The sequence below is a fragment of the Polyodon spathula genome, chromosome 25 (genome assembly GCF_017654505.1).
Source record: "Polyodon spathula isolate WHYD16114869_AA chromosome 25, ASM1765450v1, whole genome shotgun sequence".
Classification (NCBI taxonomy): domain Eukaryota; kingdom Metazoa; phylum Chordata; class Actinopteri; order Acipenseriformes; family Polyodontidae; genus Polyodon; species Polyodon spathula.
The window spans coordinates 5,018,904-5,046,884 of NC_054558.1; the positions used below are offsets into that span (position 1 = coordinate 5,018,904).

Genomic DNA, 27,981 nt, shown 5'->3' on the forward strand with positions numbered 1-27,981 from the left:
ATATATAATTAAAACAGCATACTAAACTTTAACATTATCTGCCCCCCTTAGTTGGCGATCCCCAAAACAAACACACACACCCTTTGAGAAACTTGTTGAACTGGTACATACATACGATATTTAAAAAAAACAGCATACTAAACTTTAACATTATCTGCAATAAAGATGTTTCTTAGTTGGCGATCCGCCAAAAAAAAAGAGTTTGTTAACTCACTACTAATATTTGTATAATTTACTGATATATAATAATATGGTATTCGATTTAAATGCATGCATGTATTTATTTGTTTATGTTGTCCTTCGTAAAACGTAACTGCGCCTTTAAACTCTGATAAACTTCTGCGAACTGCTGGAGCTTTGATGACATCAGCCAGCGTCACAATACACAAAAGAGATGAAGAAAGTGAAACAGGCTGAGTGTCGGAGAGAAGCGAGCCGGGGTTTGCAGGAGCGGAGAGCAAAGCCCTGAGCACGGGTCTGGATCAGCGACGCAGTGTTTCAAGCAGACTGCCTAGAGATAAACGAGGGGGTTTGCAAAACAATCGCCCAGAACATTTAGAAAATAAAAACGAAGACCTTCTGCAATGGCAGGTAAGTGCCGTTATTATTATTATTGTGAAACGTGACATGCGTTTAACAGGATTTAAAAAAAAAAACAAAAAAACAACAACAACAAATAAAGAACTTTTTCAAGTCGATTTCAGAGTCTTTCTTTACCTGACGGAAGTTTGATTCATTTTGAAAATGTTGTGTGTGTGTTTTTTTTTTTTTTTTTTTTTTTATGACATCGTCATGACTGGTTTTTAGTATTGCATCATTTGGAAGTGTGGCCAGTAAAAACATTTAGCTCCCCAGCCAGCTGGCTCCTCATGTAATTGCAATAAATTAACATAATGTAACACATCATTCATTAATACATGTGTTATGGACCAATACTAAGATTTACAAAGTGAATGGTTGGCATATATATATATATATATATATATATATATATATATATATATATATATATAATATTATATATATCATAATATATCTTTCTGTGCATTATGCAACTACAGAACCTCAGTGGAAAAGCATTGTAGCACACACCTTTGTGTAATAGGACCAGCCCTTAGGGGTTCTGTAACCATATAAAAGGTGCATCTCCCTGTTGTAAGGTCATGTATTTTGTATGGCACTGCACTGTTGTGTCTTTGGAATACATTGGCGTCCTGCTCTGTAGTGACCTCTGCTGGCAGTACAGTGCAGGTGCCTCTGAGGCCCATCCATTTTCCACGCGCACCTTACTTCCACAGGTCACTTTACTGAAATCTTTTGAAAGCTTTGTTTTTGAATGCTTTATTGCATCTTTGCATCCTGAAGCTGACTCATGATAACAGTCTGAGAAGCAGAATTTCTCACAGCTCGATTCCTGTGACTTGTTTCACCCAAAGCCTCTCTTTCACATTCTCTTCATCAGCGCCTTGGTCACGGCAAGTGTAGATCATTGTAGCCCCTTGTCTGCTGGTCTCCCTGATGCCTCCTCCTTGGACAGGTTGCAGCTGATGCAAGCTGCCTCGGCAGGAACACTTCCACACTCTGAGTCTATTTGCTGCCCCAGTTTTCAGGTCACTGTATTGGTTTCCTGTGAAGCAGCGCACTGATTGCAAAACACAGCCCCTCCCTTACAAGGCTAGTCCCGGTTCTGCCTGTCTGTGGAAGTTGCTTCCTCCCTGTAAACCAGTTTGTACTTTGAGATCAGACAATGCTGGCCTCTTGGTAATTGCAATATTATTAAACAGGCTTGACAGGCTGGATAAAAAAAGGCGAGAGAGAGAGAGAGAGAGAGAGAGAGAGAGAGAGAGAGAGAGAGATGCAGGTAAAGGGATTACTCTCCATCAATTACATTTTATCTCTGAGTGTGAGTAAGGCTGGACGCTTTAAGATTTTTACTGGTATTTCTGAAGGCTGTTTATATGTTTGAATTGAAGCAAGCCTGTAATCTGTAATGCAGTGTAATGATTACTGCTGGTAAATATTATAATAGCATAACACAGATGTAATGTATAATTTGCGTGAACTTTAAACCACATTAATTCCTCCCAATGCTGACATCCTTTTACTGCAGTAAGATGAACCCTTAGATCTGGTGTATTGCTGTTGATAATATGAAGTCTTCAGTTCCATTCGGGTGCATGTGCTAGTCTCTTTCCAGTGGCATATTATAAAGCTGTTCTATATACATCCATTTGAATGCATGGAGAGTTTTTAGATGTACGCCATTGGATACTGTAGTCCTTTCTCTGGCAGAAAGCCTACGTGATATTAAAGCAATTGTACAGTGGTAAAGTTTTATAAGGGTGTTTGCATGCATATTGCAGCTTTTTGCTTGCTGTCAGCCACCTTGTTTATGGGGTTTCCTGTTCTTACCAGAACAGATTGTCCGAGTAATGCAGGCAGGAATGTGCAGTCTCTTCAGCGACTGCTCGATTCAAGATTCGTGGCTGTTTTACTGAGCAGCTGCATTTTGGCTTTTGACCACAAGAGGGAGTGCCAGCTTCAGCTCAGAAGCTTCTTGTTTGGTGTCACTGCAATGTTTGTTCTCTGTCCTTGCACTGAATTAGAGTTTGGGGGAAGGAAGGTGACGTACCTGCTGTCTGACAGCTGAGTCACCCACTGCTGTTTGGGGCACTAAAGACGTGATCAAACGTCTCTTCAAAGTAATTTTTTTTTAAATGAAGAAAAACAACTCTTGAATAACAACAGTGCCATTATACTCGCCAAAACAGTGTTAGCGTGGGGTACAGGAGAGGGGAATTCCCTGGTACTGCACAGAATCCCAGCTCAGAGTGGGGTACAGGAGAGGGGAATCTGGTACTGCACAGAATCCCAGCTCAGAGTGGGGTACAGGAGAGGGGAATCTGGCACTGCACAGAATCCCAGCTCAGAGTGGGGTACAGGAGAGGGGAATTTCCTGGTACTGCACAGAATCCCAGCTCAGAGGGTACAGGAGAGGGGAAACTGCACAGAATCCCAGCTGAGTGGGGTACAGGAGAGGGGAATCTGGCACTGCACAGAATCCCAGCTCAGAGTGGCACTGGAAGGGTGAAGCACGTGATCACGGTTCAGCTATCTGCATTGTGGATTCAGCTTCCTTTGTCCTCCTGCCACTCAGACAGGCAGCACGGGAGCCAATAGCAGCAGGTTATAAAGCAGGGAGGCGGGGGGGCAGACCTGCTGACTGACGCACAGCCTCTTTCCAAGCAGAGCTCTCTAGAAAAGCCCCCCCAGCACAGGACTGGGCTACATGAACACATTCTGATTTCTTTAAACGTGTCAGCTCTGTTTTTAAAAATAGTCAGCAAACACACACCTATCGCTCCTTAAGATTATAACTAACTGTTATATAGCTAGCTATCTGGAGTAGTACAGTGGTGTCTCTCTGTTTCCAAGTTTTCCCACGGACCACCAGCTATTGCCAGCCTACGCGTGCCACAAAACTGCAAGAAGCGGTCAGCCCCTGCGCGGAACGCTGTTTCGGATCAGCAGGGCAGTTTATTTATAAGCAAAAATGCCGGGCACGGAATATGACATCAGTCCCCTCTACTGAGTGCCCCCCCTTTCTAGAAAGTTTCCGATAGAAGAGGAGGCGCTGTCTCGCTGTAGCAGTTTCACTTGCTTCTCTTTGCAGCCCCTGCTTTGTTTTCTTCTTTCTTAAACTTTTTGTTCTTCTTCTCGTTGCTGTTTGGCTTTCTTTTGCTCGTGTCTTTTGTTCTTTGCTTGCTTTGCGAACAGTAACAAAAATGACAGCTGCTGTTGTGGCCCGAGTCCTGGCTGCTCCCGGGAGGCTGTTCCCGTGGTTGCCAGGGAAACCAAACAGGCTGGGGCCTGGTGCGGTAAGGGGAAGCCTAGGGTGGCCCTGCAGCCCTCCCCCGCTTTGCTTAATCGTTAACCTGGGGAAGGAAGGGAGGAGCTTCCCCCTCGTCGCAAGCAGTTGCAGGGGCTTCTCCTCCACCACCAGCAGGGGCCATGTCAGTGTGCTGAGCTCTTCCTGCAGTCAGACTCCTTTCGGAAGCCGTGTTACGAGCAGAGCTGCTGTCTCCCTTTACTCCGTTGCCCGCTGTGCTTTCTGCAGTTCTGAGTCATCGTCGTCAGGCAGCAGCAGCAGCAGCAGAGAAAGCCATAGAAAAATGTCATCTAGCCCGATTCCTGTCAAGCAGAAAGCCAAGGCTCCGTTCAGGAAGAGGGCCAGCCTGCAGAACACAGCCTCCCCTGGTGAGTGTGGAATTAATACCTATACACTCCGTTCGTTTGAATGAAACCGCTGGGCAGCACCAGCCCAGGCACTGGAATCGTGGGGCGAGAGCAGGTGAGCAAAACTGGGTTCAGCAGGACCCGAACCAACGCCGGATTCGCGTTTGCCTTTGAATTACAGTCGAGTGTTTCTGTAACCTGTTGTTCTTTTACTATTTGGATCTGTCATGCACTGCGCTGTCAGAATCACAGCCTGCTGTTAAAGTAAAGGCACATTAAAACAAACCGTCCTTTTCTGTTATGTCTTTTTTTTTTTTTTTTTTTTCTTTGCGTGTGTTTTCAGTACAGCAGTGCGGTCTCTGCTCATGTTGTGTGACCCTGGTTGAAAGCTGGGAGGGCTCATTCATTGCTGTGCCAGATCCACTGTGAGTCTGAAGGAAGCTGCTCATGTTTACAAATTAGCTGCAGTTGCTGGCCCTGATTTTAAATGCATGCAGCGTCTTGTCTTCTCTGCTGCTGCCAGGAATCGGTCTTGGTGTAGAGGTGATGCATGTCCCTTTCTTTACACAGTGTATTAGACTCTACTAGAAGTGCATGAGCGAAAGCAGTGCACAGCAGCTTGTAGTCTGTAAACAGGTCCTGACTGATGCATGTGATTTATAGCGGGTGTGTATAATATATACGATCGACCTATCCCCCTTTGTAAGATTTTTTTTTACCAAGCAGACCATTAATTCCGGATCATTTGATTTTATTACTTGCCGTGGGGTCCCTAACCTGTACCGTGATTCCTAATGTATTGCCACCTGCCTGTCCTGATGTGTGATGCATCATGACCTCCGCGTTGCAAATGCAGTGCTGTGTTGTTGCTGTCTGATAGGAGGTCTTTCTTGCGCGCTGGAGCCACATACACCCTGCAGTCTGGTGTTCGTGTGAAGGCAGGAGTGAAGTCGGGCGTTTGTCAGTGCTCCTGTCCTTGCTCTCTGTGTTTCGCTGTAACCCCTGAACAAGTGCGTGCCATGCAGGTCTCTCTTCGTGTGGCTCTGCCCCAGGGGAGAGGTCAGTTACACAACTCTATCGTTATATAACCCAGTCTGATGCAGTACCAGCTTATTGCTGGTCTGAATCCCACGCTGGGGATAATGTGATTGATTTGTGGTTTAGGATCATGTGCAGTGACAGTACTTCACAAAACACCCCCTTGTCACATTAGTAATGTTGGCAGCTCTTGCCACAGACGGACGCTTCTCAATTTTAACCAAGTCCACAGTGCTGCTATAGCACTGCTTTGGATGCTGCAGGAGAGGGCCAGTAGGTGAAGGACCTCTGGGGTAGATCATTGTAGCTCCTTGCCTGCTGGTCTCCCTGATGCCTCCTCCTTGGACAGGTTGCAGCTGATGCAAGCTGCCTCGGCAGGAACACTTCCACACTCTGAGTCTAGTTGCTGCCCCAGTTTTCGGGTCACTGCATTGGTTTCTTGTGAAGCAGCGCACTGATTTCAAAACACAGCCCTTCCCTTACAAGGCTAGTCCCGCTTCTGCCTGTCTGTGGTAGTTTCTTACTCCCTGTAAATTTGAGATCGGCCAGTGATGCCTCTCGTTAATTCCAAGAACTCGATGCCATTTTCCATCCAGAGAGCCGAGTCGATCAGTATTTTAAATCTGATCTCTTCGCTAGCTAGCAGTCTGTAGCTCTCTTGGCTTTGCTATATATATATATATATTTTTTTTTAGACAGACGCTATATAAGTGAAGTTGGTACGGTATGGATCCTAATGGTTAAAGCAGTCAGAACTACACACATTAGAAACATTATTTCCACTGTGGGTGTGGGGTCACTGTGTCTGTATTTGCCTTGAAACCGTGTCCCTGCAGACTGATTGAGCAACATCACGACAGCACAGCGCAGCAGTAATTCAGTGTGCTCTGTGTGTTAAAGTACATGAACTCGTAGCTGCTGGTTTGGAGGAATCAGTTCACCAGGACCTGGCTTGCCAAAGGTTCTTTATAGCTCTTTATCAGCTTCAAACCAAGTAAACACAATACTGTGTGGGAAACTTCAGCATGAGGACCTGAAATATCACGGGAAAAGCATGCAAAAACTGCAAACACAACGTGATAAACTTGTATTAGGGGTAGGCAACTCATTGGCTTATTAAAAAATGTTTTTCAATTAAACTGCAGGTTATTATTAAAAAAAAAAAAGAAAGTTTTAGAAGCATTGCTAGTGTAACAACCTTGGCTGTTTCTCAGATTTGTATTGGATGTGCCCTGTAGTTAACTTTAATTAGTACTAGAATGCGTATTACATCATGGATATTTGTATTAGGTATTGTTTCTAGAAGAAAAAAAAAGAAGCAATTCTTCTTTAGTACAGCAGAGGGCGCCCAGGGATAAACCGTGCTTGTGTGAGTTACAGCAGCTGTGCTGGGCTTTGAAACAGGCTGAGAAAAACACAGGGATTAACCACCTTGCAAAGATGGAAAAAGAAATACAGGATTTCTAAAAATACTGCTCTTACTAACGGTTAAAAGGGCTCGGCAGCGCCTGGGTGACGGGGGCGCTGTAACCAGACACTGTCCGAACACAGGCTCTTGTAGAGTCAGGGGTTGCCCTGATTTTAATGAAAACCTGAACCCTAGATTGAGCGGCTGAGCCAGTATCCCTGTAACTGCAGCTGCAATTCCTCTCGGGAGAGAGATGAGCCCCCGGGCGCCCCGCTGCCTGGTATCCTCACGGGCGTGGGATCAGGTTCCCTGGCGCTGGATGTGGGGCCCTGTCTGTCCGGGATTATGGGATGCCTGAGAAAGCCTGCCCTATAAACAGGTGATAAATTAGACGGAGGGTGTTGAGTGCTTTGCAGCCTGCGCTGGTGAACGCAGGGGGATCGATGCTGACACGACCAGTCCAATACTGACTCTGAATCAGGGGGCTTGTTTTCATTTTCACAGAGTGTATATTTATAACACAGGGAGGCAAGAGGATAGAGGCATTGTGGTAATGCATGATAGTGCATGCGTGTATGTGTGTGTGTGTGAACGAATTTGATTTAGCACCAAAAGTGTGCATTTACAACACCAATAGCATTCTAATAATACATCTATACATTGGTCTGTTTTAGTGCTGTAGACTCTGGAGTGTTTGAAGCTGTGAATGTATGGTAATAACAGCGATGTTAATTACCGCTGCTGCTGAGGAAGTATTTTGTGCTGCATCTTTGACTGGACGTGGTTCGCTGTCGGGAGTTTGTTTTCAGAGGGCTGTGTTACTCTACCTGACTGTGTGATGCACGTGCTGTAGAGCTGAACTGTGAACTCTGAATTATCGCACTGCACAGTAAATGCTGTCTTTTGTACCCACATCATATGCAAGGACTTTCAACGCTTTCAAAACAGTATAACAGCCACTGTTACAAAAGGCTATCAAATCAGTGTTTTGAAATTTGCCCTCCCGTACCTGAAATGCTTGCCCCTGATCCCCTGACTGGCCCTTCCTGGCTAACCCCCCATGCCTTTGAATGGATCTCTCCAACATAAAGAACGGCAGCACTTGAAATGATCCACAAAGCCTTTTCTCAGCCGTTTTGTGGGGAGTGGGAGAGCGGGCGATTCCAGTTCACTTGGAGAGCTCTGTGATCAAATGGACTTGGGGAGAGATTTGTAATAGACTGCCTGCCAGCCTCATTTCCTGGTTATGGGGGGGGGGGGGGGGGTGCAAATGTAGGACACGGTGACCGCTGTAATAACGAGTCGTTTATCTGATGGCTGGGAGTTTGTGAAGGCTCTGTTGTGAGTTCTGCTTGACTGCGTTTTGACAGAGCTGCATGCAGGCACATGTTATGAAATGCTGTTTTGTATGCCGAAGATGCAGGTCCTGGCAAACTTCTTTATAATGTCATGCAGGCAACGTGTCTTTTACAAACCTTGCTGTCAGTGCATGGTGTTGCAAACCAGCTGAGGACAGACACGATCTGGGACATACAAAACCCTTTCTGCTAAGTGACAATTGCACCGAGAGATACCGGATCACGCACGGCTGCTTTAAAAAGGTCTTGTGCTACTCTCAGGTTACCTAAGAGGTGTCTAGTTGAAGTGCAGGGCACATGAGGGGCGCTCAGTATTGCACAAGCATGCAGCTAGCTTGTTGACTCGAGCCAAGCCATCCAAACAGATCCATTAAGCATGGGGCTCTGTGCACTACGTGGAGTCAGTCCCAGGACAATAACAGGAGCTCCCCGAGACAGCTGGGGACGAACGCCAAGGTCACTCTCACAGGAGCTGCTCAAAATGTTTTGCTGGGGAATGAAAAAAAAAAAAAAATCAAAACCAAGGGGGTATGGTGATGAGCCTGTTGTGTCTAGGAATCGTTTGGAATTCATTTTTTTTGGGTGTGTTTCTACAGGGCAGGGGTGGCATATGCTGTGCCAGTGTGAACCTGCTAGGGGTGAGCTGGGATACTTTCTTTACATGGATCCGATTGGGCCATTATGCTTGCGACCCGTCGGATTTGAACCCAGACCCCCAGAGGAGAAACTCCAGGGCGTTACTGCAGTGTGTTACCAATGATCTCCTGGGATCAAAGCAGCATGGGTGTCAGACCAGGCTAAATAATATCAGAGAGGCTGTTTTTAGCTAATGGCTAATGAGGTGGTTACAGAGGGGTCATGTGTGTGAGTTTAAAGGTCTTCCAAGCAAGGACAGCTCCGAGAACCTGGGTTTATATTAGCGAGTCAGTCTTCGGTGAGGTCAGAACTGTGTATCTCAGATGACGGCAGCCGCTGCCGTGGAAACGGTATCCCTAAGCCGCTGTTATTAAAAATGAGCTTCATTTTCTTTGTACTATATGTAACCTTCCTTTCTAACTACCTACCTGTGAGCATGACTGGTAATTCCCCTCTGTGTAAACATTGCAGGAGAAAGTGTAGGAGCGATTGATGCGTCCGCTTCCCTGTTCACCCCCTCTCCTGCTTTCTGGTGCAGCGCTGAAGGGGGCCGAGTAGGGAATATTGCTCTTTTGCTGGGGCCCCTGTGAGGGCTTGAAGTGGTGGGTTGGGGGGGGGTATCGGGACTCATGCGCTCTTCACTGGGGTACAAAAAGATCCCTCCACGGAGAATGTAAACTGATGGAGCCCTGGCGGTGACAGGCTGTCACGTGTGTGTGCGTGCGTGTCACAGTTCATCTCTTCTCTTGTGCCAGTCCCCCAAGACATGCTAATGATAACATTTTAATGAGAGGCAGAAGAACAGACTCTGGCTGTACCATTACCATTAAACTATGGGGAAGGTCGATTTGCTCACATGATCTGTCATGAACCCCCCCCCCCCCCTTCAGCACTGTCAGATTGAGTTTCCCATGATGTCATCGAGCTGGGATGGCAGAGAAGGAGTGAATACTGTATTCTGCTGTGATAGGGGTGCATATTTTGCTGGTCCGGATACTCTGTGTCGTGCTTTGGCAGGTAAATTGCTTCTTGGCACAGGGCACCCTGTCCCCTTTGGCACTTCCACTGGGGACCGGCTTAAAGGGACCGGTTTAGAGTTGGGCAGCAAAGGGTTAAACGGTAAACGGAAATAAAATCAAACTAAACGCTGTAGTATTTTCCCCTAAACAGATAACCCAAAGCGACCTGCTTCTGAGGATCTTACTTCTGTTTTCAAATATCTCGACCGATTGTAGAAATCACTGCAGCTGAAAACCGCAGGTGACAGTCGGCACGGCACTTGTAAGAACACGAATGCAAAATATAAAGATGACTATCAGTGCAAGTCAAACTGTACCCGAGCGTTTTAATACAGAAGATTGAAACCCAGCTGTAGAGACTAGAAAGCCAGCGGGATTAACGAAGCGCTGGAAAATTACAGCTCTCTCCGTTCCCTCCCCTGCGTCTGCAAGTACAGAAGAGGAGCTCTGTGCAGTCTGAATTGAGCCCGTTTCCATGAGAAGCCTTCTGATAAGCAGGCTGCTTACTGTGTGAACGTGCAGTGTCATTTAAATACGACAAACAAGGAAGAAACATCATGAGGCTACCTGAGCAAGACTGCACTGCATCACTGGCCACCCCCGCATCTGTGTGGGGAAATGGTATGGCCCTGTCCTCTGGCAGTGGTATTTAAATCCAGTGCAGAGGGCTGCTGCTTGCTAGTGTTCTGTCAGTCGGCCCTGAAGACAGTACAGCGTGGGGGAGGTCTTGGAAACGCAGCACCTCCTGTTGTCTGGCTGTTCTTGTTTTGTTTTTGTTTTTTTTACATCTGTCTGCCACCGTCGCTACAGCAATTAAAAAGCAGTCATTTGTGAGTGACGTGCCCCGCGGTCCACCAGAACACCGGACCTGGCTCCCATCACGCGATCTCCGAGACACAGAGAGGTACAGTGCAGTGAAAATGTAACGTACTGTGACGTGAGACGGGGGTAATAGAATGTGCTGTTCAAGCCAGCTGACGGTCCTCCTTGCCTGTGCCGTTCCTGTCTGTCTCCAGCCTGTGACTCCTCAGCGTGGCTCGTTGAATCCGCCTTGGGCTGATCAATAGACCTGCAGACAGGTTCTGCTGACGTTGCACTTGCAGAGGCTGTGCGCTAGTGGAACGGTGGCAGTGTGAGAGAGTGGTCTGTGTTGCAGCGTGTGCCGGGCTGCAGCTGAGCTCTGCTGAGATGAGTGATGAGCAGCATTGCCATCAGTGTATAAGGGCCAGGCGTGCTGCACTGTACTCTCTCTCTCTCTCTCATATGTATATATACAGATAGAGTATTGTATTGTATGTGATTCGTTGGGGATTCGTGGTTTGGGAGGTGCTGTGAACGAAGTTGCTTTCCATGGATTTGTATCTAGGGTTAGAGGTGCATTGAATTCTGCTGTTCAATGTGAATGTGGCCTTATTCAGATAACAAGCTGTCTATGTGGAAGGATGTTGTGAAAGGTTTATAGGAATTTGCATGATTTAGAGAGAGAGAGAGATAAATGTACTTTGCTTAATGTAAATGCATGACTGCAGCACGACTATTGCACGCAGGACTCTGATTCTAGCCCCTTGCATGAACTGTGTTGCCTGGAGAATGGTTTTATTGACATGTTATTGATACAGTACCCATTGTTTGTATAAAAACAGCACACAGTACTGATGAGCCCTTCATTGGTATAAGAAAGCAAGTAAAACCAGGTACGTTTTGAACTCCTTTCAGTAGACCTGTTCTAGTATGAAGTGGGCTGCACGATGAGAGGTTGCGTGTGTTCTGTTTACAGCATCTGCTGCTGTGACATCATAATAAACAAGCGGCTGAAATTCTAGAACAGTGCAGCTTAGCAAGTGAAGGGTTCACCTGGGTCGGTGCACATGAAGCATACTGGGGGCTGGTCCACAGGGAGAGAGAGCCGCCTGCCTCCCTGTGCTGCTGCTGTCTGATTCCTTCTCCTTCTCCAGCCTTCTATCAGCTGCGATGCAGCCCAGAGGAAAGTATATATCTCGGTGTGAAATCTGCTGTGCAGTGAAGCCCTGTGTCTGTTTTCTTATATCGGTTTATCTGTGGCTAGCCTGTATCCTGTACGACGTGTTTGATAAGGAGAGTGTTCTCCCACACCTTATGCCTGCGTGCATGTTTACTGTGCAATGACAGTTTTCCCAGCTGGAAGGCAGCGTTACTGATTGGGTAAATGTGATCGGCCACAAGCCGTTATCAATCTGTCCTCCAGGAATTTACTGCATGCATGAAAATAGGCTTTCCATTGCACGTGCATCAGTTTAAACCATGAAAAGTTTTACTGTGAGTCTGGCAGCCCACAATCCCTGTAAAAGATTCCCTGGTAAGCTGCTGTGGTGTTTCATAGGTCTATGGGGGATGCATTTAAAATCGTACCTAATGCATGCTGCTGCGAGAAAAAGGCGACTGGGGGGGAGGAGTTGGGGGCTAGAATGAGAGCTTTTGTGCCCAGAAAAGAGGTTTATGTGCGATTTTAAACACACACTAATCCCCCCTGTATTGCAGCATTGTTTCTAAGGGATTAACAACAACAACAGGTCTTCTGTAAGCCCAGTGGAATATGTTTTAAAGCATGGTGCAGTCAAATCTTGCAGCGTATCGACTTCTTGATTAAGCAGGTAGTCTATCCAACTAAGGGGGCGACCAGCTGTCATGTATTGGCCAGCTGGAGCTCAACTTGTGGATCGACTTCTTGCAAGTGTAGTCTATTTTCTAAGTAACTTCCAGTACAGCCAGCTGGAGCCAACTGACCAATCCCAGTGCAGCTAGCTTGAGGAAGAGACCCCATCTGACCAATCCCAGTGCAGCCAGCTTGAGGAGACCCCATCTGACCAATCCCAGTGCAGCCAGCTTGAGGAGACCCCATCTGACCAATCCCAGTGCAGCCAGCTCAAGGAGACCCAATCTGACCAATCCCAGTGCATCCAGCTCTTGGGCGCCCGTTCCATTATAGTGTTATCGGTGATTGTGCAGCTCTTTGTATTCAAGTGCTACACATCTGTGTTCTGCACTGATAAGAGAAGGGCAGGGCTTGTCCTAGTCTGGTGAGTTTGGCGCTCCTCCTGACAAAATATCTGATAGCTTTTGAACACCCTGCTGGTAACAAAAACACTATTGCGCCCTAGCATGCAGCCTGAGGTAGTTGCGTTTTTCTGGTGTCATGTGAAAACGTGTTTCTGCAGCAGTGTGGGAATGGCACTGGTTGACTATGACAAGCGCCTCGCCCCTGCGTTTCCGTTTAAAGATTTAAACACAGCTCCCCTTTAGAAAGCGCTGCGCTGGGGCTTCATCTTTATTGGGGTATTGAGCGAGCCTTGGAGCAAGGCAGCCCTGTACACACTCCCTGGAGGCTCCTTGCAAGGATTACATGCTCTTGGAAATAAAGAGCAATCTGTCATTTTAAACCCTTCATCTCCTGACCTGACCGCGTCGATACAGTAGATTGCCACATAAAAGCTCCCTTCCTCCCTCCCTCCCTCAATGAAATATGCATGAGAAGTACTTTCAACTTGCTCAAAGCAATTAAAGATAAAACAAAACTCTTTAGGGCATCTATTAATAAAACGTTCCTCTTGTTTAAGTCGTGATGCCAGGGCTGTGTAATTGTTCTTCTGCGTGGGTGAGCGGTTAGGAGAGTTAATCCCCATCCTAAGAAAAACCTTCAGTATTTCAGCGTGCTTCGAGTGCACTCCTATTGTGAATAAAAGCAGATGGACATTTTGAGATTTTAAATGCAAACGTTTAAATCCTTAGTTTTAATATTAGCATAGTCAATCTAGATTGAGTTTTTTTTTTTTATATATATTTTGTTAATATTGTGTGTGTTTTTGTACTGTGTGTAAAATTTTGCACGCATGAACCTGGCGTGTCATTCAGTGCCACAGTAATCAGTGTTGTTGAGACACGGCCCGCTGTCCCTGACTAGAAATAAATGGAGAATTAAGACCTTTTGAAAGGAAAAGTGTTTGAACGCACACTAGAGGCTAATTCGTTAATCAGAGTGGCCTAATTAGGGTTTTTTTTTCTTTCTTTTTCCTCTCTGTTTGACTGAGATTTTCCGCTGGCCTTTGCTGTATATATATATTTTTTTCATAAACGTCATGCGCTCTCCATTAAGACCCAGATGACTTCAGTTTGATAAAAACGTGTCTTGTGCAAAAAAACAAAACAAAACAAAAAAAAGCAATTCCAGAGAGAAACGCAGCTTCGCATGAAACAGTTCTCAAGTTTGGAGGTGAAATAGCTGCCGTATTTTGATGGATCATTACTGAATGTACTTTTAACTCGCCAACACCTGGAATCCTCTGCTTCTGATAAATCCAGTGACTCGGGAATTGTCTGACGCTGCAAAACTAATCCGGTTATTGATTCTCGTGAAGTTGCTTAATGCATGAGGTAAAGGTCGAGGCTCTCGCTTCAGGGTTCACTTTGCTGTTTTTAAACTAGCAGCTCATCCTGACACAGTTTCAAGTGACCGTTGGTTACTTTTTAATTACGGCTCCTCTCTCCTGATAGCAGCTTTTAAAAAGCACCTTTCATTCTCTAAACAGCAGCTATTGGTACCCCAGCTATCTGCTGTACAGGAGGTGAATCTACAGGGGGATGTCTGAGTCATTCAAGGGGGTGAAAGGTAACCCCCAAAAAATCTCAGACTGCAGCTTGCACATAAGGGACGTGCTACAAAGTTGCCGTGCTGTACTGAGAGTGGAATCGCTGCCCCAGACAGAGTTGTACCTTTCCTATTGCACCGGTACCTGTCAAGTCTTCAGCGAAGGGGCCGCAGAGTTTAGGCGATGCCCCCTTTAGTGCAGAGCCCTTGCCATTGCAGAACTCTGCTGGCAGCTGGGCTGTGCTATTCCTGCCATGAGACTAGAGTCTGTCTAGATGCAGATGATTATACCCTGCCTGCATGCCTGCCTCGCAGCCTCCTGAGTTTCAGATGTGGCTGCCCACGGTTCTTTCTAATTCCTGCTCTCTGTGCCAGGAGAACTAGAGTGGGCGGGACTGGACCTGCTCGCTGTCTCTCCAATCAGCTGATTAGTCAGGAGTGTCTACGGCTCAGAGAGGAGAGGGAGGAAGCATCGTCATGGCAACATGTGTCTAAGTGATGGTTAGAGACTAATTTTAACTCTGTTAATTAAACACTCAGGAAAGCCTTGCATGAATTGGTGATATTGCTGATGTCTATACTGGCTTACCCAGAGTGTTTTGGGGCAATAAGAGGGTATGTTAAACTTATTGCAGGGTGGTGTAGAAGCAAGGGGTTATTTAAATCCAGTGCAGAGGGCTTAAATACCCCCTTAAAAGGATACTTTTGTATGTTGTACATATTCTGAGTAGTTCCTTTCTTAACTGTTTGGAATCATATTAAGTGTGTTTTGTCGAATGTTTCTGCTTCGATCGTTATCTGTTAGGGTTATTACCTAGTGTCATTTTGTTAAGGTGTGCAACCTCAATTTCTGCCCCCTGTGCAACTGTAGGAACTGTACCAGAGACAGAGGGGACAGAAATGAAAGATGCACACCATACTTCAGAAACTTTGCTTTTTAGGAATCTTTTCAAAAGCAGACTGAGCTTTGATCCCAGGCGTTCTAGCAGGTTCCTCTTGAAGGCTGAGCCTCCCTCTGACTGAACAGACAGACATGAGCTCAGGCTAGCAGAACACATTGACCTCCTGATCCTTTCACATGAAAGATTGGGAGGGGTGGACTGAATTAAACAGGAACTGGGCAAGCACAATACTGGTTGCTTTTCCGTTTCAGGCAACCTTGACCAGCCGATGAAATGACCTGGGCAATATAGGAATTGGGAGACGCAGCGTTTGGTTTTGCTAGCTCCGTGACTGAACACCTGGTTTTGAGTTACCCTTGAGCTGACAGTGCTGGGGAGGAGGGGGACCAGCAAACAATGAATCAGTCAGTTGCAGAAAGTACATGAGAGGGAGAGGGGCAGGGGGGGCATGGAGTTTCTTTCCTTGTTTGTCATACTGGCTCCAGCACACGCTTCATTCGTTTTCAGTAGGTGGCCCTGGACTGTGGGCAACCTTGATCTCCTCAGAGAGGGGTGCGAGGGGGCTGAGAGAGAGGAGGGAGAAGGTTAGGGGAGGGGTTATGAAACCTGGTGCTCAGAAATGTGGCTGTGAGCTGAGAGAGAGAGAGAGAGAGACGACAGGGCTGCTCATAAATTAGTGCAGTCCTGTCCTCCGCTCACTGAACTGCACAATGTGGCTATCTCGATTTTAGAGGGGAGGCTCGGTCAATCGGTTGTCTTTGGTAGGGACAGTGCAAGAACAAATGATGTTGTCAGAGTGTTTAAACATGTTTAATGCTCGCTGAATTATTTATTATTTTTTGTATTAAAATATCAGCCAGTTGTGGTCTAGGTATAGGGTAGCTATGCAAACACATGGAGCGTGTAAGACCCTGTGCATCAGCAGCGCCTCTTCTTGTGCTTGTCAGTGTTGCATACAGGCTGGTCTGCGCTGCTTTGCCGCGCTGCGTGTCTAACCTCCCCGTGCTGGACTGCGTGTTTGGAGGGTAACGTCCCAGAACGCTTCGTTTCTCTCTCCACAGAGCAGCGAGGCACTCCCTGTTTATACCCTCTCACCTCCCAGAGATCACTCCCTGGGTCCTGCCTGTCCCTCAGGCACATCGACCTGCGCACCTCCATGGACGGGAAGTACAAGGAGATCGCAGAGGTGAGACCAAACGCCACTTGTAAAGCATGTATATAGAGAGAGATAGAGAGATATGTGTGTGTATATCAATAGCTCCCCCTCAGTCACTGTGTGTATAATTGTACCATGTTAAGTTTCATATCTGTGTATCTGTTTTATAGATGGCTGGAGAGCTAGAAATACATTGATCTCAGATAAGATTCCTAACATAGATTTATAGTTGGATAAGGTAGCATGGATATTGAGGTCATTGGGGGCTGTCAGTATACTTGCACAGTTATTAAAAAGAGGTCCAAACCTTTCTATAGCATTACAAATCCCTCCCCAGCTGCAGCTCTTGAACCCTGCAGGGCAGCGCAGGTGACAGGGAGGGGAGGGGAGCCCCTGATTGACTCTGTGTCTGTGCAGGAGCTGCAGCTCTTGACCCCTGCAGGGCAGCGCAGGTGACGGGGAGGGGAGGGGAGCCCCTGATTTGACTCTGTATCTGTGCAGGAGCTGTTCTCGCGCACGATGGCGGACAGCGAGATGCGCAGCGCCCCTTACGAGTTTCCGGAGGACAGTCCCATCGAGAAGCTGGAGGAGCGCAGGCAACGTCTGGAGAGACAGATCAGCCAGGATGTGAAGTAAGAAAGGAGAGCGAGCGCAGTCACCAGAGCTGCGCTCAGACAAGGCGCTTTGATTTGAGCAGCAGTTACTGTGCTTATCCCAGGATAGGAATGTTAACTGTGATGCTGTGCAGGGATCCCCTGGCACTGTAAAATCCTGTCTCCGCAGCCTGGGCTGCACCGCTGTGGTGCTCAGCGTTTTTAAGAAGTTGCTCATTTCTTACCACCTTGCCTTTCAGAGACTGGTTTTAGGGAATGCAGAATTATTAGGAATAATTTCCCTTGGAAGTTACCTACATGTTCCCAAAAAAAAAAAACACACACACACACAAAGTACAGAAATGCAGCCTCCCCTGTTTACCTTCAAAGATATCTAGCGCATAAAAAAAAAAAAAAAAAAACCCACACACTGAGCACAGAAATGCAGCCTCCCCTGTTTACCTTCAAACACGCATCTAGCGCATACTTCACATAGAAGCTTCACACATTTGCCCGTGGTTATTCTTTGCATTTGCCCTGGTTTGCCATGTTTATTAATAATGCTTTACCATATTCTTTACAATGCTTACCGGTGCTTTACCGTGCTTTCACACTGCTGTATTAAACTTGTCTATGCTTTGACTGTGGTAAACTGTTGATAAGCTTAGCAGACCATCTCTAGTGCAGCCACCTCACTTTCTCCCCTATGCAGCTACAGAGAAACGCGCCAGCCTGCCCTGCGCTAATGCTTACTGAGCTGCACCGTGCAAACAGCATCCTCAGATATTAATGAGCAGGGATGGCATTCAGAATTCTCAGGCAGGTGTGAAATCACACATGGACAAGGAGAGGCACTTTGTAATGAAGTCCCAGCAATGCAGACCAGGCAATATCACACAGACCAATCTGAAGTGGCAAGCAAGTCTTAAGACATTTGACGCCTGTACACCACTGAAGAAGTGCTTTATAAAGGACTTCATGTGATTGCAATGTTATTATTAATTAGTCATTTTAGCAGACCGAGACTAGGAGGTGAACATCACAACTGCTGCTGCAGAGTCACTTCCAATAGGACCGTGTTTGTTTTGCGTCTCACCCGAAGGACGGAGCACAAGGAGGTCAAGTGACTTCCTCAGGGTCACACACAGTGAGTCAGTGGCTGAGCCGGGATTGAACTGGGAACCTCCTGGTAACAAGCCCCTTTCTGTGACCACTGGACCACCAATCCTCCTAGTATAGCAGTATACAATATCAGACAGACGCAGTGTCTCAAGGTCTTCACGTATGTATGTCGCACGTACAATTTAACAACCCGTAGATGCAAGTCCAGGTTTTGTTCATGGCGCTGATGGCTCTAGTTTTGGATTTACGCTGTGGTAATTGCATATTTTCCTTGCATGTTGTCTATAGTCCCAACATGAACATCAGTGTATTCTTAAACAGGGTGCAAGTGGGTTTCCCAGATAGAGCTTTTTCACCTGTTCTCTGGCTTGATTCCAAATCGAGGCTGTGGGGGGCCGCATCACGTGGGCTTCAAGCCTCACCTGCTGGCCGTTAATCAGGGTGAAACACAAAGATAAAGAAGCTATGAAACGGTTATGCTTTGCTGCCACTGTGTGAATTTCATTTGCTGAAATTAACAGGTTCTGTGTTTTTTTTTTTTTTTTTTTTTTGCTTGTGTTTTTCTCCCTGCCTGTTTCGCTGTGTGGTGCAACCCTTTCTCTGTCCCTCTCTGTCTCTCCTCTCCTCCGTCTCTCTCTCTGCCTCAGATTAGAGCCAGAGATTCTGCTCAGAGCCAAGCAAGACTTCATGAAAATCGACAGCGCCACTGACCTAGAGTGAGTTTCCTGCTGGGTTTATTTTCTGGACGCTGCTGTGTGGTTTTTTTTATTTTTTTATTTTCATTTTTTATTGATGGTTCACTTATCCATTTACATCCAGGCTGCTGCAGTCATCTTTCAAGATCTCTAGTCTCCCTGTCCTCTCCCTCCCTCCCTCCCTGTCAGCAGGAAACCGGATCTCGAATGTAACATGGGACACCACTATGTAACAAATCAGCCTTCATAAATATATAAAGCCCTCAGGTTCTGTCAGGTTCTGATTAGGGTCTGTGTCCTAGTTACATTCTGGGGGTGACGATACTCGGATAATTGCCTTTTAAGAAGTTATTGCAGTGAAGTATTTTTTTTAACATTCATGTTGTTTATTTCTGGACAAGCCATAAGTTCAAATCTTCAAGCACTCAGCCCACCCAAAGTGTAGCATCAGTGCTTCCCTACAACACCATTACATCTATTATATTTAATACGATATTTCTCTGGTTTGGATGAGAAGAGCACACACTGACACACACACACACACACACACACACACACACACACGTAGTACAGGTTTCTGTGAAACCACAGCAGCTGTCCTGTCTCGCGATCGCCGACCATTTCACAAGCAGGGAGAGGCAGGGCGAGGCTGGGCGAGAGCCACACCAACAGAGCCTTTTGATCACAAAAAGAAAAGTGTGCTTCTTGCAAAGGCTTAATTGGGTTCTGGTCATTGTTGTGAGCAGATGAACGCTGCCCCTCGTATAGAAGGGTCTGCAGAATGCCCAATGTGACGGGGTGCCATTGCTCCAGTGCAAAGCTCTAGTTTTGATCGCTCTTACAAAGGAGCGCTCGCTCCCCACACTTGCTTATAAAGCTGGCTTTTATATACAGGTTTTTTTGTTTTTTTTTAAACTGCTTCATTGCAAAACACATCTCATTACTGACATTGAAAAGGCTTTGCTGCTTTACCAGTTACCATGCTGCACACTCTCATATCCCCTGGGGTCACAGCATGGACAGCTGGTAGTTATTGGGTTAATTCTCCAATCTGTGCTCTGCTTTGCAGCGCAGGTATGTCTTGGCAGTTCAACTTCTCGTGCCCCTAGCGCTCACATGAACAGTTTATAAACTGTCACAGTGTATACATGCTGTATGTTACTAAGATTGGAGATAATAATAATAATAATGACGAAGAAAATCTCTAGTCATATTCTCCAAGGTTTTTTTTGCATGTCTGTAGCTAGAATAGACAGTCACAAATACAAACCTGAAATAAAACACTGTATCTCTCTGAGATAGAAATACAAACCTGAAATAAAACACTGTATCTCTGTGAGATAGTAAAATAAAGGGTTAGTAGTTTAAGGAGCTGCTCTTATCTAACTTGAAACCAAGACAATGCATCTTGGTGCAGTAATTCTATTAGGCAGTAGGAGGTTGCTATGGTGACAAAAGAAGTCATGCAGAAAGTCTGAATCTCTTTTAAATTGGGGGTTTAATGGCGTAACTGATGTATACAAAGAGGTACACGCACCCACGCGCGCACGCACACACACACACACACACACACACACACACACATACACAGTCACGTGCACAGCACAAATCTGAAATGTAATGCCAGGGCCTCTCATTCAGTCTCCAGTAATGTCTTCATTCTTTCTCCAGGTACTTCAATGAGCAAAGTGACACTTGCTTGGATCACTTCCCTAAGGAGAGGGACCTCCCTCTGGAGCGCGAGTTCCAGCGCGTCACTATATCCGGGGAGGAGATGTGTGGGGTAAGAGGGAGCCTTGCCTGCACACTAGAGGCATGCATCTCACTCATTCACACGCTATGCTTTTTTTAATTTACATGTCCTGGATCTTTCCCACGATAGCGTTGGAGGGCAGGGGTACAACATGTAGATTGTACCTTTGGTGGAAAGACAGTGAATGAATGGAGCAGTGTTGCCTTTCGTGATTTTAACCAGGGAATGGGAATAACAAAATCTACATGGGTTGTGTTTTGAAACAAGAGATGTGTAACAATGAATGGAGCACAAGTCGAGCATTTTAAAAGGGCTGTCTGTCTTGTGCAGGTCCCGTTCACAGACCTGCTGGACGCTGCAAAGTGCATCGTCAAGGCCCTGTTTATCCGGGAGAAGTACATGGCTCGCTCCATGCAGAATTTCTGCAGGACCACGGCACGCTTCCTGCGGCAGCTGGGCGAGAAGCCGCTGGGCCTGAGCGTGTACGACGAGGTCCCCGAGACGCCCGTCGCTGCAGGTACCGGAACTCGCGAGCGCCGTCCTAGAGAGAAGCTGAGCGCCGGGCACAGTGCAGGGTCTTTCATCTCATTCGCCCGTGAGACGTGCATGGTGGCGCTGTGCACGGGTTATATTGGCGCTGGTTCGTTTCCACTCAGACACAAGTTCGCCCTCCTATAGTAAAGGGTGACTAAAATGAAACCGGTTCAGTTGCTTGACAAACATTTCAGTGTTTCCAGACCCCAGACTTGAACCGACTGTTCATTCTCTCCCCTCCAGATGCTCCTGTGCACCCCCCTGTGTCGACGACACACCCCTACGAAAACTGGGACCCCAACACCATGCCCCCCGACATGGGCTTTGGCTGCAAGATGGTGGACGGGGTCATGCACGTCTACAGCAAGTCCAGCCAGATGGATAAGTGAGTAGCGGGTCAGGTTTTGTTTTTAATGCAGCCAGTTACTTGATTTCCAGTAAAGCGAGTGAGCTCTCTCGCCATTGCTTTGTTTGTTCTCAGGAGCTCCGAGCTGGACCTGCCCTACACTGATCTTCAGGAGTACATCGCTGACATGAACGTGCTGATGGCTTTAATCATCAACGGACCTGTGTGAGTACAGCTGTGCACTATGAGGCAGCGCCTGACAGCTCGTGTGTTATAACTGTGCAAAACCCTTCGGTGGGGGGGGATTCAGTAGATCCACACTCGCCACCTTTGTTGTTGTTGCTGCAGGAAGTCGTTCTGTTACCGCCGGCTGCAGTACCTGAGCTCCAAGTTCCAGATGCACATCCTGCTGAACGAGATGAAGGAGCTGGCCGCGCAGAAGAAGGTGCCACACCGAGACTTCTACAACATTCGCAAGGTGAGCGGCAGGGCTCAGAACTGGGCTCACTGGAGCAGGGGTTCGGCAGGGCATGCGGACCAGGCGGTGCTGTGTGATGCACTGCCGCTACGGATTCTGTCCCCTGTCAGTGAGAGGAGATGAGGTTACAAGTCACTTAATCTCCTTGTGCTCCGTCCTTCGGATGAGATGCAAAACCGAGGTCCTATTGCAAGTGGCTGTGCAGCAGCAGCAGTTGGAATGCATAGTTCACCCCCTAATCTCTGTAAGTTGCTTTGGATAAAAGCATCTGCTAAATGACTTTAATAATAATAATAATAATAATAAGTGTCCAAATGCACAACCAGTGGCTTACATTGGAATACATTGAGGAGTTTGGTAGCAGATCACCCTGATTGTGATGATAGTGAGCTGCATGTCTACTCTAATATCCATCTCCTAATGTAATATTGCCCCTGTGTTGCGGCAAACCGGGCCCTTGTGCTTGAGCCGTTCTGTCTGCAGTGTAGCGCTTCACTCTGTGTCTCCCCCTACAGGTGGACACTCACATCCACGCCTCGTCCTGCATGAACCAGAAGCACCTCCTGCGCTTCATCAAGAGGGCCATGAAGAAGTACCCCGAGGACATCGTGCACGTGGAGCAGGGCAAGGGCCAGACCCTGTCCGAGGTGTTTGAGAGCATGAACCTGACCGCCTTCGACCTGAGCGTGGACACCCTGGACATGCACGCGGTGAGGAGCGCCTCCTGCTGGCAGCGGATTGATTTCCTTTGTTTGTTTTTTTTTTTTTTTTTTGCAATATCAGCGTATCTTTTTATTTATTTTTTCGCCCCTGCAGGATCGCAACACTTTCCACCGCTTCGATAAATTCAACGCCAAGTACAACCCGATCGGAGAGTCAATTCTCAGGGAGATCTTCATCAAGACAGACAACTACATCGAGGGCAAGTACTTCGGACACATCATCAAGGTAGACGGGACCTTTCTTCTGCATTATGTTAGGGGCATGTAGTGAATAAGCATCTGCTTTTGTTTTTGTATTTTGACTTGTGTTTGGTTTACTTTGTGCTTCTCAGTCCAGTTGTTTCCTGTTGTTTTACTGTGAGCATCTTTTACAGCCAGCTGCTACATAGTGTAACTGGTATTGATGAGATCTGAAATATTCAGAATATGGAATGTAGCTGCTACCATATAACACAGAACACAGCAGGGCTGGAAATAAGACTCCCATTGCATAGCAGTGCGACCCATTCCTGCTTTTACTGTGAGTTTAGTAAGCGACACCTGAGCACTGTGGCTAGTCAAGCTTGTATTAAAACCTGGAGTGGGGAAACTGCTTCCCGATAGGAGTCTTATTCCCATCCCTGCCCAGTGTTCACTTAGTCTTTTGACAATGTCAAAACTGTAAAGCCCTGTGCAATAAATAAAGGACAATCTCCTGCCACCTAGAGGTTAACACCAGTCCAGTCGGGGGGGGGGGGGGGGGGGGGGGGTCACAATGCCGTTTACTCCATGTATTGTCAGCGCTGTTTGTTCCATTGAAGAAGTGTCATTAGCATCTTTCTTCGGAGTACAAGGCAGTGTGAATTATTGCCTACATACTTTACCAGCTGGATTAGCCCCAGAGTGCAGGTAAGGTAACAAGCTCAGGTGTGTCTTATTAAACTTGCAGTAAAATCAGGAATGGATCAAACTGCTATGCAGTGGGAGTCTTATTCCCATCCCTTCTTCTTCGCTGTCTCTGCAGGAGGTGATGGAGGACCTGGAGGAAAGCAAATACCAGAATGTGGAGCTGCGCCTGTCCATCTACGGCCGCTCTCGGGATGAGTGGGACAGTCTGGCCAAGTGGGCGGTCAAGCACAAGGTGCACTCGGACAACGTGCGCTGGCTTGTGCAGGTGCCCCGCCTCTTGTGAGTGCATCCCACTGCGGATTTCATAAAGAGAAAACCGGCAGGGTGCAGGATAACCCTTTTAGAATGCATTGGCCAGTCTAGAAAGCAGCTGACTGGTTTAAAGAAATACATCCGGACTGTTTTAATTCAGTCCCCAGTGGAGTTTTAAAGTGATTATTATTGCAAACAGAATAATTGCATGAATCGCGTTTCTGCACTTCCATTTATTTTTATTAAAAGATGTCTTGGTTCAAGGATAGTTGAGACTAAATTATGTTAAAGGAAGATTGTGACTGCTCTCCCCACAGTGATGTCTACCGCACCAAGAAACAGCTGGCCAACTTCCAGGAGATGCTGGAGAACATCTTCCTGCCTCTGTTTGAGGCAACGATCAACCCCCAGAGCCACCCGGAGCTGCACCTCTTCCTGCAGCACGTGAGTCCACACAGCAGAGCCACGGTCAGCCACGAACCACAGCGGGCAAACCAGCCACGGACAGACCGCCATTAGCTTAACTGTAGAAGCTGATGAATAGCATTAGTAGTGGTGCCAGTGTTACAGCCGCTGACCGTGTCCGTCACTGATGTTGATCCTGTGAGACGGGACAAGGATGACCATCTTGTCTCTTCCCCCTGTCTAGGTGGACGGGTTTGACAGCGTGGACGACGAGTCCAAACCAGAACACCACATCTTCAACTTGGACAGCCCCCTGCCGGTCAACTGGACAGTGGAGGACAACCCCCCCTACTCCTACTACCTGTACTACATGTATGCCAACATGACGGTCCTCAACCACCTGCGCAGGTACCCACCCCCCCCCCCCCCCCCCCCCGACTCTGGCCCGCAGAGCCTGGGCATGAGCGCTTGTTCTGGGGTGTTATCCTGCAGCGACCTCCGCTGGTTTACGGTGCTTTGGGTTGGGCAGTCTGTTGACCGTTTTGCTTTGCAGTGGCTGTGTGCTCTGTGATGCTTCAACCCTTTTTTTTTTCTCTGTTCTGTCTGCAGGAGGCGGGGTTTCCACATGTTTGTGCTCCGCCCTCACTGCGGGGAGGCGGGGCCTATCCACCATCTCATCTCCGGGTTCATGCTGTCGGAGAACATCTCCCACGGATTGCTGCTGCGCAAGGTCAGTGCAGCTCCGAGGCAGGCTTGTGTCACATAACCATCTGCCCCAGACTCATTGCAATGTGAGGTGCCGTCTGCAGTCTGATCTGCAGCGTGTTTGTATAATTTATAACTACTTCTAGCCCCGAGAGCCGATCCTGTTGCTATTGTCTCCTTTCTTCCCAGGCTCCAGTGCTGCAGTACCTCTACTACCTGGCTCAGATCGGGATCGCCATGTCGCCGCTTAGCAACAACAGCCTCTTCCTGAGTTACCATAGAAACCCCCTCCCAGAATACCTCTCCCGAGGTCTCATGGTGTCGCTCTCCACCGACGACCCGCTCCAGTTCCACTTCACCAAGGTCAGTGATACAAGCCTGGATCCAGACACACCTGCTGACAGCAGTCTGCCTGCACTTCTCGAGCTTTCAGACTGGGGAAGAAGGGTGCCTGCCTGCATGTGCAATACCAGACTGCCTCGCTGCAGAGCAGTTTGAAGTAGACGTGGTGTATTCTATAAAGCAGGGGGTTTGAATCTCTAAAAGACGAACAGATTGAATCACAAACGCAACCTGCGAACGGCAATTACCGAGTCCTCACATGTAATGCATATGGTACCAACGGATGACCCGGTAACCTGCGATTGGATCCCCTAGGCTAGCTTGTTTAGAGTTCATGTTATCATAACTCCAAAATGAGCAATCGGAGCCCTGAGGTAAAAAGAGCAGGGGTGGGGGAGCGCTGAAGAAGACACGAGCTCGAGCTGAAACGTTTGTAGTTTCTAGTTTCACCTCACAAGTATTGTTATTAGAATCTGCTGATTAAACATTATTAAACCCCCCCCCCCCCCCCCCCCCCCCTGTTCCTGTTTAACCCCACGTGTGCCTGCAGGGAGCCTCTGATGGAGGAGTACAGCATCGCCGCTCAGGTGTGGAAGCTGAGCTCCTGTGACATGTGTGAGCTGGCTAGAAACAGCGTGCTAATGAGCGGCTTCTCACACAAGGTACTGCACCCTCTCCCCTCTCCCATGGGAAGCTCCCTGGGATCTCCTGTGTTTAGTTGCCCTGTCAGAATGCCTGTGTGACCCCTGACCTCTTACCCGCTCTGCTCACAGGTGAAGAGTTACTGGCTGGGCCCCAACTACTACAAGGAGGGTCCTGAAGGGAACGACATCCGACGCACCAACGTGCCGGATATCCGTCTGGGGTATCGCAACGAGACCATGTGCGAGGAGCTGAACCTGATCACACAGGCCGTGCGGACAGAGGAGCTGGAGAGCATCGAGGAGGAGGAGGACTCCCTGTCCATGGCACCGCTGCCCGGGGCACGATAAGCACAGGAAACTCCCCTGCCTCCCGGGCAGCACAGCACGACCATGGCCCTGTCACAGTCCAGGGTCCTTTTCAGTTTAGCTTGTATATCAAAGTAAAAACGTGTTGACTCTACTCGCAGAGCCAAGTCGGGCCTGTCGCTTCCTTTTTCTAGTCTACCCCGCTCCTCGCTCAAACAGCCGGCTGCGTTTTTGCAAAGTTCTTGTGCAGCTGTGTAATTACGAGACAGCATTGAGTTGCAGGACGCAGTCGGGCACTGTGTGACTAGGGCACGCTTCATTCCCTTTCGGTTTAGGGTGGGTCTGAAGAGTGAGCCTTTGTTTACAATTTACAACAACCGTACCTGTACTACACATGTAGCAAAAAAGCATCAAGAGGAAGACAAGGTCAAGCCTCAGGACTTGCACCCCCCTCAGCCCTGGGTCCCTGCCGTCTGTACCCAGGATTCTGAACAGATAGGGCTGCTGTACAGTCCACTCACACTGCCAAGAGTGAAGGCTCATGGTGAACTGGCTTCAGATGCCACTGCCAGGTAGAAACCTGCAGTGTGAGATACGCAGCTGGTACAGTTTGGGAGCTTGAAAGAAGCCCCGTCCTGTACATTGCTGCCCCAGCTTTTAAATCTATAAAAAGAGCAGTATTTTATTTTTGGTTTTTGGAGGTACTAATAGGTGTGTTTTAAAATAGGGGATACAGTTGCTAGAAACAGAATCTGTTCAGTTTTATGCAGGCTGTCATTTATTTTACATTTCTCAGCAGTAAAGTTGCAGTGGGCTTTTTAAAGTCCCATTATTGTGTGCTTGAAAGGCAGTATTTTAAGTGAGCAAGTGTGTTACCCTTTCATATACACTACGACACAGCGGCTAGAACCGACTTCACTGTGTCATTGTATTAACTATAGACACAAGAGTATACAAAACCAGCCCTTGAAGAAACTGTGAGACTCTGCCACACTATATACATATATATAATTTAAAAAAAATAAAATTCTATAATTCTAAAGCTGTTAATTGCAAAAACCACATGGCTTGTTTTTACCTTGCTGAGTCTGATTCTGTTTCGCTTCGTTATTTCAGACAGACGTGATAAATGTCGTTAATTGCTCACCGCTGATCCTAATTGCATTTCGTTCTTGCGGTCGCCGAGTTTGCCTTGTGCTTTTGTTATTTTCCCTCGTTTTAACAGCGTTCTCCTGACAGATTGTCTTTTCAGCATGAAATACCCGGTCCGGAGTGCACACTGATAGCAAGCCCAGCATTTTAAAATCTCCTTGATTTGTAGCAAAGAAAAAATATATATATATATTAAACCCAGTCATTAAAGTTTTATTAGGATGCAGAGATAGCTTAACAATGACTAATTAACATTTAAAGGGAGGTAGAGATTTGGTAAATATTCCCTTGTGCTGAAGCCCCGCTTAGTGTCCTGAAACAGGCACTGTGGGTGTTATTGTATTTATATACGATAAAGAAGCCCCTGGCATGACAGCCAGCAGAGTTTATTTAAAGGGGACGCTGGGTATATGGAGTGTACACTATAGAAGTGTATTTTTTAAAAGGAGTGCTGATTATTATGTAGAAGGATTGTGAGGAATCTCTCCTGTTTTTGATCGTTTCTGATGTAATGTTTTTTCTGCTGCCTGCCTTCTTGTATACAGGTCTCCTCCGCATGGAGTTTTGCATTATCTCTGTAGCATTAAAAAATGTGTTCAAAGAAAAAAAGAGTGTGTGTTTGTTTTAATTTTCGTTTAAATGTGTGTGGATTATTTTTTAGAATGATTTA

At 47.1% G+C, this 27,981-nt stretch overlaps 1 protein-coding gene across 6 annotated transcripts; it reads left to right on the forward strand.

Moving 5' to 3' along the window:
* Positions 1-378: 378 nt before the first annotated feature.
* LOC121299812 (AMP deaminase 2-like) lies at positions 379-27,920 on the forward strand. 6 transcript variants are annotated; one of them, XM_041227904.1, is made up of 19 exons: positions 379-591; positions 4,118-4,257; positions 16,280-16,404; positions 16,876-17,006; positions 18,737-18,805; positions 20,456-20,567; positions 20,868-21,054; positions 21,315-21,456; positions 21,553-21,642; positions 21,766-21,895; positions 22,411-22,605; positions 22,712-22,843; positions 23,621-23,784; positions 24,075-24,201; positions 24,407-24,570; positions 24,772-24,892; positions 25,057-25,230; positions 25,761-25,871; positions 25,983-27,920. In XM_041227904.1, exons 2-19 carry the CDS (start codon positions 4,173-4,175, stop codon positions 26,199-26,201), a joined length of 2,478 nt encoding a protein of 825 aa, XP_041083838.1. In that variant the 5' UTR covers positions 379-591; positions 4,118-4,172; the 3' UTR covers positions 26,202-27,920. The 6 variants fall into 6 exon arrangements, with proteins under 6 accessions (XP_041083838.1, XP_041083839.1, XP_041083837.1 ...); XM_041227905.1 differs by lacking the exon at positions 4,118-4,257; XM_041227902.1 differs by lacking the exon at positions 379-591 and having other exon boundaries at positions 3,607-4,257.
* The last annotated feature ends 61 nt before the right edge of the window (positions 27,921-27,981 follow it).

What these genes read in the sequence shown, in the direction of transcription:
- LOC121299812 (XM_041227902.1), top strand. Translation starts at nt 3,786, where the DNA reads ATGACAGCTGCTGTTGTGGCCCGAGTCCTGGCTGCTCCCGGGAGGCTG. An exon ending in ACTTCTACAACATTCGCAAG is followed by an intron (nt 21,896 to 22,410) that starts GTGAGCGGCAGG and finishes CTCCCCCTACAG; the next exon opens with GTGGACACTCACATCCACGC. An exon ending in GTGCAGGTGCCCCGCCTCTT is followed by an intron (nt 23,785 to 24,074) that starts GTGAGTGCATCC and finishes CTCTCCCCACAG; the next exon opens with TGATGTCTACCGCACCAAGA.